The sequence below is a fragment of the Apodemus sylvaticus genome, chromosome 8, assembly GCF_947179515.1.
Source record: "Apodemus sylvaticus chromosome 8, mApoSyl1.1, whole genome shotgun sequence".
NCBI classification, from domain to species: Eukaryota; Metazoa; Chordata; class Mammalia; order Rodentia; family Muridae; genus Apodemus; species Apodemus sylvaticus.
In genome coordinates, this window is record NC_067479.1 from 20,648,254 (window position 1) to 20,663,254 (window position 15,001).

The 15,001-nt window shown below is 40.0% G+C and overlaps 1 protein-coding gene across 10 annotated transcripts in view; it reads left to right on the forward strand.

The window, feature by feature from the left end:
• Positions 1-1,022: 1,022 nt before the first annotated feature.
• Positions 1,023-15,001, forward strand: part of Rbm26 (RNA binding motif protein 26) — a 68,544-nt gene continuing 54,565 nt past the window's right edge. For 5 of the 10 annotated variants that reach the window (XM_052190727.1, XM_052190728.1, XM_052190733.1 and 2 more), the window contains exon 1: positions 1,024-1,551. In XM_052190727.1, coding sequence (XP_052046687.1) covers positions 1,481-1,551 — 71 coding nt within the window. In that variant the 5' untranslated portion in view covers positions 1,024-1,480. Of the gene's footprint in view, positions 1,552-15,001 lie in introns of all 10 variants that reach the window. The other 5 variants (XM_052190729.1, XM_052190730.1, XM_052190731.1 and 2 more) reach the window with 2 other exon arrangements.

Sequence of the window (15,001 nt, forward strand, 5' to 3'; positions counted from 1 at the left end):
AGCTTGAATCTAATTAACGTCTGACTCATGAAATTGTATTTTAGAGCAAATGTCTAGCTTTGCATTTTATAATCTTTTTAGTTGATGTTTAAAGGACACTCCATTCCAGTATATTGTAAATTCTGTCTCATCAAGGCTTTCTTTATGGTTCACCGACCGTGTCTTTAGACTTTGGTAGTCTCCTAATAATATTATATGATAGAATCAAACTTGTGGGACCACCCATGATATATAGGATGCTGGTTTGAATGCTCTGCTTTGGTACATTGTAGTTTCTTGGAGAACGGTTGACTCTTTTCTAAATAAACAGAATTTAAAATGTAACAAAGCTGGTTTTTTTGTTTCTTTTCTTTCTTTCTTTTTTTCCCAGACAGGGTTTCTCTGTGTAGCCCTGGCTGTCCTGGAACTCACTCTGTAGATCAGGGGCTGGCCTCGAACTCAGAAATCCGCCTGCCTCTGCCTCCCAAGTGCTGGGATTATGCCCGGCTTGTTTCTTTTTTCAAGCTCGCTTGGAACTCGTTAACGTTACTCTGGTTTGGAGGCATCCACAGGTCATTAGACCTTTGCCAAAAAGTCGTGTATTTGGGGTAAGGACACTAATCCTCTGGAGGTCTCAGTGGGTTAGAGTAGATCCGTCTGCGTTTATCCATCGTGCGCACGGGGCAGCACACACACAACATTGTACTGGAGGGCACGGAGACAACTAGGGCAAGTTACACAATGCAGGACACCTGCAAAAACTGCTGGCCGCCGTCTCAGGGAGCTCTTCCATCTTGGCAGGTTCACTCGTGCTGACACGCACAATCCTCTTAGAGGACAAGATCTGGGAGTCAGCGGCCATTCCATGCTTGTGAGATAAGACGGCGCCTGTGCTTATTCACTACAAAAGCCGATGGACAAAACGGGACTAAAGCCTCAACGCTAGCGAGTACAAAACATACCACTGTATCTGCCCCAGCGTACGCTCCGCCGAACTTGCGTTTCTTCCCAGCATGCTCTGGGACGCACCGCGAGACTTCAATTAATTCTCGCGAGATTTATCGGCAGCCATCTTCTTGGGGGTGCTGGAAGCCGGGAAGACCCCCCGAACCGTTCCCATTGAGCTGCCCTTCGTTTTCGCTCTCTTCACTTCTGCTCTGCCGCGTTGCCAACAAGCACCTAATCCCAAAGCTGAGAGAAAAGCCCGTGTCCAAGCGCGTTCGGCTCGCCTTCGGGAGGATTCATTGGGGAGCGGGGCAGGGGGGAGGGCCCGGCAAACGGTTGCCGCCTCAGCCTGGGCCGGGGTCCGCGGACGGGAAGCTCCCGGTACCCGGTGGGCGCGTGGCCTGCGGCGGCCCCCGCCGAGGTGCTCGCCTTCCGCGGCTCGCGGGAGCCCGCCACCGGCACCTCCCACCGCTGCCCACGCGGACGGCGCGCGGAGGAGGGGGCGGCGGCGACCTGGGCGAGCGCAGGAGTGTGACCGGCCTCGGGGCCGCGGTGGATGGTGTCTAAGATGATCATTGAAAACTTCGAGGCACTCAAGTCCTGGCTCAGCAAGACCCTCGAGCCCATGTGAGTCCCCCGGGGAGCTGGGGTGGCGGGGATGGCGGCGGCGGGGGCTCGATGGGCGCACGCACGGATCGGTGGGTGCAGTCTACCCAGAAAGCCTGAGCTGGAGGCCGGAGCGAAGACCCGGGGTCCTAAGGCTCTGTTTTCTCTGTTCTCCCACCTTCCCGTCCAGGTTCAAGACAGCCAAAGCTGGAGCTGTGCTTTATTTTAATCGTTGAACTGATCTTTGAACCGGTGTGTCCTGCTTTTTTTTCCCGTTACGTGTAGACTGCTACTGAACTTCCCCATACACCTGTGTTCTCTGAGGCCCTCCAGATCGCATTCTTGGCTTTTCCCGAGTGCTAGCTTAGCCTCCTGCCCGTAGATTATTTTACAGTGTTTCTTAAACGAAGTGCATGGCTTTTTATTAGGGGTTAGGGAGGTTCGAGTTTATACCTAAGGTTTCACTTACAGTCCCTTAAAGAAAGGCCACGTCTTCCATGTGGTGGCTGGCTCATACGCACCTCTCTTAACTGATTGAAGATGTAACAGGTGCTAGACCCAGTAAACCCCAATCCCCTCTTCACTTACACCCTACTAATTTGAAGAAGGAGGGGGGGGGGAAGCCCAAATCTCTATCCGTATGGAATATTTAGCAGTTTAAGGAGGGATTCATTAGTTTGTGCGACTGTTGAAATGCTGAAATTTTTTAGGAATATTTTATGTATTTAATGCAAAATATACCATAGGTAGTTTTCTGTATCGCCGATTTGCAATAGCAACTTAAAATGCAGTGGCAGACAATTCACTTATTTAATGCATACATTTAAGTTTTTACCGTATACTGTGGGGAGCTTTGGGGCAGGATTTAAACATTCTCCCAGGTTAATAAGCTGCAATAAGATACACGTTCAGTTATGCCCAGTTATGACCTGATAGTCGATGGCCATGTAAACGTGCTTGGATGGCGGCTGCTGCTTCAGTGTTGTTGGTCAGTGAAGCTGTCTGAGCGAGTAATAGTTAATAAAACTTAAAGAGGAGAAAAGGACCCTCTGTGTTTTCAGAATGAAGAGTAGATGAAAGGCCTAGTAGAGGACGTGATGGTGGTTTGTTCAAAAACGAGAAAAATGAGGGAAGAGAAAAGGAAGACATGGAATTAGCCATAGGGTTTTAGGTCGAGGTGAGGAATTAAGAGCTTATTTAACACACACTAGAAAAAGAGGTTATTTAAAGCCAGCCAGGACTGATTTGACGTCAAATAAGGGTGTTGTGTGGAGAGTTAAGGTGTTGAGAGTTAAATGAAGGGACACTCTATTGAAGGCTGAGACTGATTGGGTGATGGTGGAGATGGAGCCACATGCACTTCACAAGTAGGTCTGACAGAACTTCCTGATAGAGTGATGTGGAAGAAAGGAACAGAAAAATCAAGTATGAAGCCTCAAGGTTAGTGTTGACAACTGACAACTGGATGGATGATGTGGAAGGCTGAGGGCAGTCTGGGTAGGGAAGGGATGGCTGTTGACACGCTGTGATGATGATGTGTGAGGTGCTAGTTATTCATCTTAAGTAAAGTTGGATGCTGGAGTCTAGAACTTGGGCCAGGACTAGAGAGATAAAATGTTATGCTAATAGGATTTGAAGCCATGAAATTGTGGGAGGTTTCCTGGGAACAATGTGTAGATAAGGGATGGACAGGATTGAGGTAGGAGGTATGGCAAAAGCAGGGGCTTATTAACCTGGTGAGATTCTACAGACTGATACATGCAATAAGTTCAAAGCTCTTAGATTTGGCAAAGTAGCCAGTCATTGTAGGTCTTAGCAAAGTAGTTGATTAGAGTATTCTCTTTCAGAGATCCGGAGGGTATAGCCTAGTGCTGGTGGCATATGAGACATGCAAGGCCCAGATGAAATCTTCAGTACCTTCCACTTCTAAGTAAACAAAACAAAAAAAAACATTTTTTTTTCTTTCTTTGGATTGGAAAGTCAATGGTAACATGTGTAACAGGTGAGACGGAGAGCCCCAGGGCCTAATGACGACTAGCTTTGAATTGTGCTATAGCAACTCATCTGCAAGTTATATAATACTGGAAAAGTCACTTATGCTTGTGTTTCCATCTGTAAAGTGGGGAAAATAATGAGTGTGTGTGTGTATGTGTGTATGTATTTTTTCCTAGAATACTACCCAGCATGTAATTAGCACATTCAAATCAACTGTACTGCCATTTCATGTTCTTCTCAATAACCTAAAACATATATACTTAGTCTATATGCTTTTAGTTTTTCTTTAATTCAAACAAAGCACATTTATTGTAGCAACTACTCAGATGTCTGATACTTTCCATGATTACAATAAACAGTTATGGCTAGTAGAGTCTACCCAGTGGCCCTTTCTAATGTACATTGTAAAATTTAGCTCCTATTCTTGTTCTTTTAATTTGGATGTGTTCTTTATTATTATTCTAGGTAATGACTTAAAAAAGCTTAGTTATTTACCATCTTTGCTTTTTAATTTTTTTTACATAAAGTTTTTTGCAGTTTTGACATGTAATTAATAAAACACATACCGTCTGATGAAGGAATAAGAAGTAACTTTAGTTAGTTTTTAGCAATTCATGGTAGTGAAGTAGTGCATGATTTTATTTTTATTTTTAGTTTTTTTGACTAATCTGAACTGTGAATGTATTAGCAAACTTTTGAGTACTTCACGTATGCTGTGCTAATCAGTGTGGGAAATACTATTTGGCAAAGGATGAAATAACTTTTCATTTGGTAGGGAAGACAGATGCTGAACAAGTAATTGTAATACTGTATGTGTTAAAGAATTCGAGTATGCTTTGGTAATGCATTATGTGAAGTTAAAGGCTGCTTTGAAATGGCAGCAGTAGACCCAGCTTGGAAGGGTGGAGAAGAGCTTTCTAGCTTAGGAGAACATAGTTCATGAATGTCCTAAAAATGAGATGGGGACACTGGAGAAACTAAAAGAGATTGAAAGAGCAGAGGAAGACTAGCAATGGTTAGGGATGCCAGAGGCGCTGGAGATCACACAGGACTTTGTTGAGGGAAGTTAATCATTTTGTGTGCTGTTGAAGCCATTTGTAGAAGCCAGCAAAGGGTTTAGGGTAGCTGAGTTCTGAGGGGTGCGGAGAGTGAGGTCGGATGGGAAAGACTGGTCGCATTGTCAGCCCCGAGGACACATATGTGCATCTGTTTATTCAATTGTAAGTTCTGTAGTTGTAGCAGAATTCTGTTCATTTTTTTCTACAAATCATTAACCATTTAGGTATTGAAATGTTCTCTCAATGCTTAGAATTGATGTCTTTTGATTTCACCTGTTTGCTTAGTCTTTTACCTATTCATACATTTTTGGTAATGTGAAATTTGGTAATTTTGGTAATGTGAAATCCTAGCCAAAAAACCAGTATTTTGTCATGGTGATTCAACCTTAAATTTTGTTTGTTAGCATATAAAAGTCATGGGTTTTATTATAGTCTTCACATATATTTATGCCATTATACTTTGTTTTTATTCCCCCCTCTCACTGATGGTGGCCTTGACCTCACTCTTCACATATTGCTTTCTCCTCTCCTCTCAATAGTCTTCCTTTCTGTGTTCATGTCTGTTTCATTACTTTCTGCTTTCATCATTTCTCCTCCATAAGATCTCTCACACTATCAGTTTGTCTCTGTCTCATAGGCACAGAACACATTTGCACTTAAGTTCTACCAATGAGAGAAGATGAACAGTTTCTTATTCTGAGTCTGGCCTAGTTCACTAAATACAGTAATCTCCAGTGCCATCTATTTTTGTGTACGTCACGATTTTATACTTTATGACTGATAAGATTCTTCTCTGTAAATGCACCACATTTCTTTATTCATCCAACTGTTGGATATCTAGCTGGTTCTGTTTCTTAGCTGTTTTTAATAGTGAAGCAGTAAGCATACATATACAAATGTTTCTGTATTATGTTGAGTTAAAGTCCTTTTCGGATGTATACTTAAGCTTGGTACCATTAGGCTTTTGAGGAATTTCATACTGACTTTCATAGGGGCTGCACCAATTTATATTTGTACCGCCACTATATAAGACTTATTAATACCTTACATCCAAGCCAGCTTTTGTTTTCTTGATCCTGACCATTCTGCTTGGGGTGAGCCAGAACCTGGAAGCCAATAGTCCATATCAAGCACTTTTCTTACTGCTGTACACGTTATATTTTGAGAGAAAGTCTTTCATTGAACCTGGAGTTCCTTGATTTGGCTAGGTAGCTGGCCAGTGAGCTTTAGGATCTACCTGTCCAGTCCCATCCCTCACGCTCTAACTGCATACTTCTGAGAGAGGCATTTTACTGATCTCTCCAGCCTCCTGAAAGAATTTAACTTGCATTTCTCTGATGGCTAAGGTTATTTATTGGCCATTTGTCTTTCTTTCTTTCTTTCTTTCTTTCTTTCTTTCTTTCTTTCTTTCTTTCTTTCTTTCTTTTTTTGAGAACCATCTATTTATTCATTGGCTTTTTTGTGTGTGTTTGTATGTGTGTGTGTGTGTGTGTGTGTGTGTGTGTGGTGTTGATTTTTGTTGTCCATAGAGATCAGTTATTAATTCCTGTCTGAAGTAAAGTTGGCAAATTATCAAATTATTTTCCTATTCTCTAGGTTTTTTCTTCACTCTGGTTATTGTTTGTTGTTGTTGTTGTGTTTGGGTTTTTTTTGTTGTTTTTTTTTTTCTGTGCCTCTTAATTTCAGGTAAACCCATTTGTCAATTCTTGAGATTATTTCTGGTACTGTTAGAATCCTTTTCAGAAAGTGCATAAATCTTAAGTGTTTGATCTGCTTTCCCAAGGTTTCATTTTTTTTTTTAAATAGATATAGTTTTCTTTACTATTTATTTTTTGTGGGTTTTTTAACCACATGTGGTAATTTAATAAAATCATTTTTTTGATATGAAGGAATTCTTCAAGATACAACCAAATCCTTTAATTTTTTAAGAATTAAAATTGACAGACTAATGTTGAGATTTTGGTGTTTAATTGTAAAGATGGAGATTCTTAGGCTTTGCTTCTGTCGCTGTGCATCACTGTGAAGGTAGGTTACATAGAGGAATGAAAACAAACTTCTTTTTCTCATAAGTCAGTATTCAAATTTCAGTTCTGCCATTCAGTTAGCTTAGTGATCGAGGCAAGCAAACCTTTCTTTAGTAGTATAGTTAGGGATAATTATTTGTTTGCTTGTGTAGCTAGAAGAGAATGAGACATTCAATAGTCTACAGTTGTCCCTCCTTCCTTAACTACCGCTTGATTAGGAGCTTACTTGGCTACTCCTGCAGCCACTAGCGTTTGCATGGGTCGCTGGGCTTCCCACTCCATTTTACTTGATGAGCATTATCTCTGCTGGGGTTGATGACAGTGAGGCACAGACCTCACAGTTATTTAGATTCAAGCCTTATTTATTATACACTAGAGCAGGAGAACTCAACTTGTGGGGTGAGAGAGACCTTTCACAGGGGTTGCTTAAGACCGTTGGACAGCACACATATTTACAATTCGTAATAGTAGGATAATTAGAGTTAGGAAGTACCAATGAAAATAATTTTATGGTGGGGGGTCACAACATGAATAACTGTATTAAAGGGTTGTACCATTAGGAAGGTTGAGAACCACTGTTCCAGAGTCCTGCATGTTCTTAATATGCTTTTACATTGTAGTGTGGATCGTATATTGTTTTCATTATGGTATACATTTCTTTTTAAACTCTTAGACTTTTATTTACAGTAACCCTTTTGAAAAGGAACAAGGTTCTAAAAGCATTCTACTCAGTTTGAAGGATATGCCCTGGAGTTTTTGTAGTACTTTTTTCTTTGCTTATATTTTCTACTAACAAGTATATTTTAAAACTTGATTAAAATTTATTTTTTATTGTGAATTATGGACAGTTTCTGTGTGTGTGCACATGTGCTTGCACAGTGATCTTTTTTACCCCTGAACCTTGATTCAAATTCTCTCCTACTGCTGAGTAGCTGCTTTGGCATAGTAAGTCAGTTTGCCACCCTGAATAGAGACTAAACAGAAATAACAAAAAGCAAAAACTATACCCATACTTTTCTTACATGTGCATTCTTGCTAGTTTCCACTTAACCTATTGCTTTTTATGTGCATTTTAATTTATGCGAAGCTAAACTTTCTTTGTGATTCTCTACCATATTGTTTATATTGGCCCCCTCCCTCTCTCCAATTTTAAGAAGTGAAAGTTAACTGACAGCTTATTCTATGCTGATCATTGACACTTTATTGAATGTGAACTAAGTTCCATTAAAGACAAAATAGACTCTTAGGGCCATTTACATCTTCCTGGCTATGAATATTCTATTAGTTTATAACTTTTGATAAGTGGCTCTCAAGACCTATTCTGTTGCTGCAGTCTTACATGAATATGGCCAGTAAATGATGGTGACGGACTCCTAAGACATGTAATTCTGAAGCCTGTGTGTATGGTGGTGCTTCCTGACTTGTATACATATCTTTTATGTATATGTGTTATGTCAGTACTAAAATACAGACCTGACATGGTCCATTTCTTCCAGAAACTTACTTGTGTTCTGTCTAGTTGGGGTAGTGACTCTTTCCAACATAACTCTTTAATTAGTCTTAACATAACTTATGACATGAATTACACGCAAAATACATGTGTTAGCCGTTACTTGTTTTAGCATCATTGTTGGATTCTCTGGCAGTTGAAAGCAGGCTTTAAGTGTGTTCCTGTTCTCATAGCACCTAGAACAATGTATGTGACAGACTTCAGCATTAAATGTATTAGTTGAAATTTCTACTTTGTTGACTGAAAATCTTAAGTAGAGTGGGAAGCTCATTTGGATAAAACTAAACCCACACTGTTACCTCACTTTTCAGAGTAGCTGTCATGAACAGAACTAAAAATAGATTCTTTGGGTTTCTCTTATTATTTCAATACTTACTGTTTATTTTGTTTTGATTTTGGTTTTTTATTTTGAGGAAGGGTTTTTCTGTGTAGCCTTGGAATTCACTCTGTAGACAAAGCTGACCTTGGGCTCAGAGATCTGCCTGCCTCTGCCACCCAAGTACTGCCATTAAAGGCATGTGCCACGGTTGAGCTTACTTCAATTTTTTAAAACATCTGCTTGTTTGTGTGCGTGTAGGCGCTGGAACATGGTAGTTAGAGGGCCAGTGGTGGTTAGTAGACTCTTTACCGTATGGATTCTGAGCATTGAACTCAAGGTGATCAAACAGTGTGGCAGGCACTCCTAGCGACCTAGCAATCACACTAGAACTCTCTTTGTTTCATAGCACCTTCAGAATTAGAACTTTTTAATCTTTGTTTTGAGACAAAGTTTCACTTTGTATCCTAGCAGGCTGGTAGATTATTTTGTTTTATGTTTTTAACAAAGTTTCACTTTGTAGCCTTGCGGGCTGGCCTCAGTCTTTAAACACATGTATTTTCTTCTGTGCCAGCTTAAGATTAAAAATTTAAATCTTAAATTTAGTTAAAATAGTTTAGTAATCTTTTTGAGGGTAAGCACTGAAGAGTTCATGTTTATTTAGGAAAATGGTGTGTGTTTCTGTGTGCAGGTCAGCTCTGTTCATGGAGCTGGACAAAAGAAATGATTTTAATTGCATTAATTTTAGTAGGTGAACGAATTAATATTATATAATTAATTACTGGCTCAATATGTATGTTAAATACTTTCCTTATGTTCTTTACTTGATAAATGCCTTTCAAGACCATATTTTAGTGTTGCAATCTTATTTGAAGTTTCCATTTGAATTCTGAGTTACTAAATTTAGCAGGTTTTTTTTGTTGTTTTTTTTTTTAAATTTGTTTTACTATTTTGGCTGGATTATGGTGCTTCTCCAGTAAAATTATTTCACCCATATTTCACTATAAGATAGTGTTGAGTGAAATATTTAAAAAAGTAGACCCAGCACTCTACTGTGCTTGTGCCTCTAACTTTCTGCCCTGGTGGTCTGGCCAGCCATACTCTGGAGATTTGTGGAGATTCACTGGCTTGGAGCTCCTGAAATGTCTCTACCCAGCTTGCTAGGTTCCCAGTGGCGGGTTGCTGCCATGCCAACTCCATGCTTCAAATCCTCCACAGCCTTTGTGGTGCACATCTGGCAAACCCACACTTTGGCGCTGAACCTTTCTTTCTGAACTCAGATAACTCAACACAAACTTAGTTCAGAAACAATAGTAACTCAATTTCTGGGAGCAACAACTAAAACCTAATCTTGTAAGCCATATTTAAATCTGATCCCTCCAGTGGTGGATCTGCAAGGATCTGCCGTGATACTAGGAATCTCTATCAGCTAGATCCAGGCCCATTCACAACGAGATAGGAGTAGTATTGGGGGCAAAATAGATATATTATTACCTTGTCTGGTGTATGCATGTTGAAAATGGCTAAGTCAAGCTTTAAAAATCCCCCCCCCCTTTTTTCCTCCTCCTTTTCTTCCAGAGAGAATAAATGAGATGAAGTGGGTATATTCTTACCAGATTTTATTATCCTCTCACTGTCTTCTTTCTGGGAGGAAGAAAAATTCTTTTTAGTGTATACCTTAGTTAGGGTTACTGTTGGCTATGATGAAATATCATGACCAAAACACAAGTTAGGGAGGAAAGGGTCTCTTTAGCTTACATATCCTGAATCCATTGAGGGAGGCCAGGGGGGGAACTCAGAATGGGCGGGAGCCGGAGCCAGAGCTGGAGCCAGAGCCAGGAGCCTGGCCTGGAGGAGTGCTGCTCTCTGGCTTGATCTGCCTGCTTTCTGGTAGAATCCAGTACCACTAGCCCAGGGTAAGTCAAGCTTTAAAAATCCCCATCCCCCCCCCCCTTTTTTTCAGGGGTTGGGGGTTGTGTCCCAGCCTTCAATGGCCTGGGCCCCTCTCATCAATCATTAATTAAGAAGATAACTTACAGGTTTTCTTGCTTGCTTTCACCCAGATCTACTTGTGTCACGTTTACATTAAACAAAACACTGTACAAGTGATCATTTCTAGACCAAGAAAGAGCTTATTTAAAATGTGGTTTCTGTTTGTAAGCAGTGGAATAAGTTTGAGATTTCTTATTCCACTTTTCTGAGATATTTTGCTTACATGCAAGCAATGTTTTTATAGTTTTCTTTGGTGAGGTCTTACAAAGTGTAGATTTTTTCCCCTGTTATAACTAGCACTTAAAAATTTCAGTTTGTAACTGTTATTAGTATTTAAAAATATAATTGATATTTATATATTGATCTGTTTTCTGAAACATTTGGCTTGGTTCACATTGGTGAAAACTGCATCTTAGCGGGAGGTCTTTAGGGTCACTATAGGTGTGAACTCAAAGGAGAGAGTGGGAGGGAACACAGGCCCTTTTCCTCTCTCCTTCACTTGTCAGCCTTGAAGGAAGCCAGCAGCAGCATTTTTGTTTCATCTTGTGGCCTTCACTTGATATGCTACCCTGCAGTAGCACAAAGAGCCTCTTACTCCATTCTGTGGGCCCCACCTTAATGTGCACACCTAATCCTAATTACTTCTCAAAGGCCTCACAGTGAGGATTACATTTCCACCTTCAATCAAGATGCCTAATTCATAGGTATCTAAGGTCAATAATTTTTAAGAAAAATTATATTCTTTTCTTTAATTTATTAAGTTAGTCACTGTGTAGTAAGAATTGGACTTCCTTGTTGAATTCTTTAGAGTGAAAAGCAAAGTGCTTTTCTTCATTTTTTGCATTTTCAGGATCGACATAATTTTTCCACCTTTTAAAATGACCAAAATTGAGTTTGCTGTGTGATCCATACCAGGGTTACATCACCATATTGCTGTTACCATTGGGTTGTTTTTATTTATTGGTTATGTAAATAATTCTGCAATGAACTATTTCTCCAATGTAGTTTCCATGTGGGTACATTTTATTTTTATTAGGAATTGGTTGAGTAATGTTGGTGCTGGAAACTTTACTAAGACATAGATGCTTGAAAGCTGGGCCATGCCCATTCTTGGTTCTTGAAGTACAACAGTTCAGGTAAAGTTGTTTTGTGATGTTACTCATTTTATCATGGCCGGTAAGTTCTATTTTCTCATATTTTTATAAGAAGTGTCAGGTGCTACTGTATCAGTATAAATTATAGCCTGTACTCGGAGTTTTCAAAAATTTCTGCATACTCCTATTTCTGTACTCTCCCTGCTGTTTTCCATTTATTTTCTAAAACAAATTGATATGGAAATTCCTAACTTTTAAGTAGAGTCATTCATTACAAATGGAAAAATGGGTGATTAAAAATCTAACAAGTGTAAAAATGCAGTTCAGCAGATAATTTATTTGTTCTTCTAACTGTAGTAACATACATTCCGAGGCCTGCCATCTTGAGTTTTGAAGGTTGTAAGTGTGCTGCCCTTGGTGACTCACATCTGTGACCTCAGCAGTGTGGGTCGGGGGGAAGGGCATGACAGTGCTGGTGCAGACTGATTCACATAGTGAATCCCACAGTTTGGGGTTCTGGGGAGTAAGGAGGAGAGAGGTGCAGAAAGACACTGCCCGACTCTGCTGGAGTCTGCATCTGGAGCACCTCTGAAGGCTCATGGGTAGCTTTGGTTCCTAGAAAGTGAAATGCCGACCCAGGAGTAGTATGTTAGTTACTTGTGGATAAAGTAGAAATAACCTCAGATAAGGAACCTTAAAAGCCCAGTTGTTTTGGAGTTTATCCTGCTGATGCTGCAGGTGTTTCTCTTCCTCCTCTTCCTTCTTCAACTCTCCCTCCCCCAACTAGACTTCTTCAAGGAAAGGGTTAGTTTAGTACTAAATGGGCCTGAAAGGGATATAATATTTAAAAGACAGCAAGCAGATTTTTCTTTTTAACTAAAGCATTGTCTTAGTGGTGAAGATATTTTTACCATAGCTGTTTGACTCTTTAGTAATTCTTATATATATATATATTACTGTGTTCAACAAGCTTATCAAATTCCTTCTTGTAATTTGGATTGTAATTCCAATTTGGCAGAACATCTGTTTTCTTAGAAAAAATTAAAGATTAATATACTTAGTCTTGAGATTTTTTTGAGCTGAAAAATACCTATAATTTTTAAATTAAATTCAAATAATATTACTTTATGCACACAGCTGTTTTCCTGCATGTATGTCTTTGCACCATGTGTGTGCAGGGACATTGGAACAGAGAAGAGAACTCTAGAGCTATTGACGGTTGTGACTGGTAATGTGGATACTGGCAGTTGAATCCGAGTCTTCTGGGATCTGGGAGAAGAACAAGTGTTTTTAACTGCTGAGCCATTCTCTAGCCCTAAAGGACAAAAACCTTTTTTTTTTTTTAATTACATTTGTGTGTGAGTTAGAGAATATCATGTGGGAGGAAGTTATTTCTATGTGTTTTTCAGGAAATTAATCCATATTGTAGGCTTCATTGAAAGTGTCCTCACCTAGTATACATCTGCCTGGTCCCAATTTAATTGAAAATATATTCAGAATAATTTTGGAGCAGTATTAGAAAACTTGGGTATCAGTGTTCTGGACAGGGTCTTTTCCTTGCTCAGGCTGGTCAAGGGGAAGATGACCTTGAATTTCTCATCCCTCTCTCCTTCCCTCCTTTCCTCTGCTCCTCCCTCCATCTCTGCAGTTCTGTGATACTAGGGCTTATCGTGTGCATGTGCATGCAGAAGCTGTGGGCCTTTCTAACTCCACTATTATTAAAAATAAAAACATTTGTTCTATTAAGGCATATTCAGAATTGATGAAGTTTTATTTTTAGTCTTTTAAGTAATTATATTAATCTGGATAATTTGTCAAAAGTCACTGAAGCTATTAATTTCATGGGAAATTCAGATTTTTTTTTTTTTTTAAAAGATTCATTTATGTGAATACACTGTAGCTGTGTGCCCACCAGAAGAGGGCATCAGATCCCATTACAGATGGTTGTGAGCCACCATGTGGTTGCTGGGAATTGAACTCAGGACCTCTGGAAAAGTAGTCAGTGCTCTTAATCACTGAGCCATCTCTCCAGTCCTGAAATTCAGATGTTTTATGTTTATTTTCTCCATTTCACTGGAATCTTTCTGTGGTATCAGCTGTTTTCCCACCTTGAGCTCTTTCTGTTGGATTTTCCTGGTTTGGGCCACCTTTTCCCCTTATAGTCATGAACTATGCTTGCACACAGTTCTGAGCCTTGGAAGAGGTCAGCCACCCTGTGGGTATTAGGAATCAATCTCTGACACTCTTTCCCCATCTTTCATCTGAATTCATACGTCCATATTAATTGATGGATTACTTCAATATTTTATCACATTTTAGGCTAAATACTTAAAAAAATTCTATGTCTATAAAAAATGGTGATCTTGGATATCATAAAATTGTTGATGAGATGTTGTTGAGCAAGTAGGATCAATATGCAAAAACTATCCCCAAGAATAAAACATTAAATTCAGCAAAAGAAGGAAAGGAACATCTCAGACATTCATAATGTTTTACAGATGGTAGAGGAAGAGTATTTACAAATAATATTTTGAATAGACTGAATGAGTACGCAGGCTGCTACTCAGTGAGTGCTTGGCCTCAGGGACCATGGTTCATGCCTCCTGTCTGAGCAGCCATGCCGCTGTCACACAGCTGCTTATATCCGAAACTGAGAAACTGAGGTTCATAGAGTCTCTCTGAGGATACAGGACTTTGTAGGCTTCCGCATAAGGATCTGATCTTGACCATTTTGAGTGGAAAGCCTGCTTTCCTGGGACCAGGCCACAGCCTCTCCTAAGAAAGGTACAGAAAAATAGGACACCTTGGTAGGCAACAACTGTTATAATGTTGGAGTTATGAAATTTGTAATGTTATTTATCAAGAACTAAGCCATTGGAGCATAATTCTAATAATGTTGGAAGATAGTGTCACAGGAAGAATGACTCACCTCTGGAAGGAAACCTTGAGAACTACCAAAAAAAAAAGTGTTATCGGGAGGGAAGGGAGCTTAAAAGAATAAAGAAAGATACAGAGAGATGCAATGACTTATGAAAGAAAGGGGCTGTGAATTTAGCTCAGTGGTAAGAAACTGACAACATGCTTGAGGTTCTGGGTTTGATACCTAGCATATCTGTCTACCTCCCGCCCCACCCCACCCCCCAATTGGAAAAGGAAAAAAACTTTTACTATAAGTATTTGGGAAACTCTTAGGTAAACTAGGGAATACCATCTCATATGAATAAAATGCTAAATGTCGCTGCTTAGAAACTGGGGATGGGTCAGAGTGAGAGTAATACGTGGTGAGGTGGCTGAGGAGACAGGATGCAGTCATTGAGCAGCATATTGGTGGCAGTTACTGCTGGGACAGAATGCTCAGGCAAAACAGCTTAAGGATTTATCTTAGTTCACATGGCAGAGCAGAGCATTTCACTCCTTGGTGACCAGGAAGCAGCGAGAAGGGTACGCCTGTGCTCGCAGCCTTCTTTTCTGCCTCTCCTGTT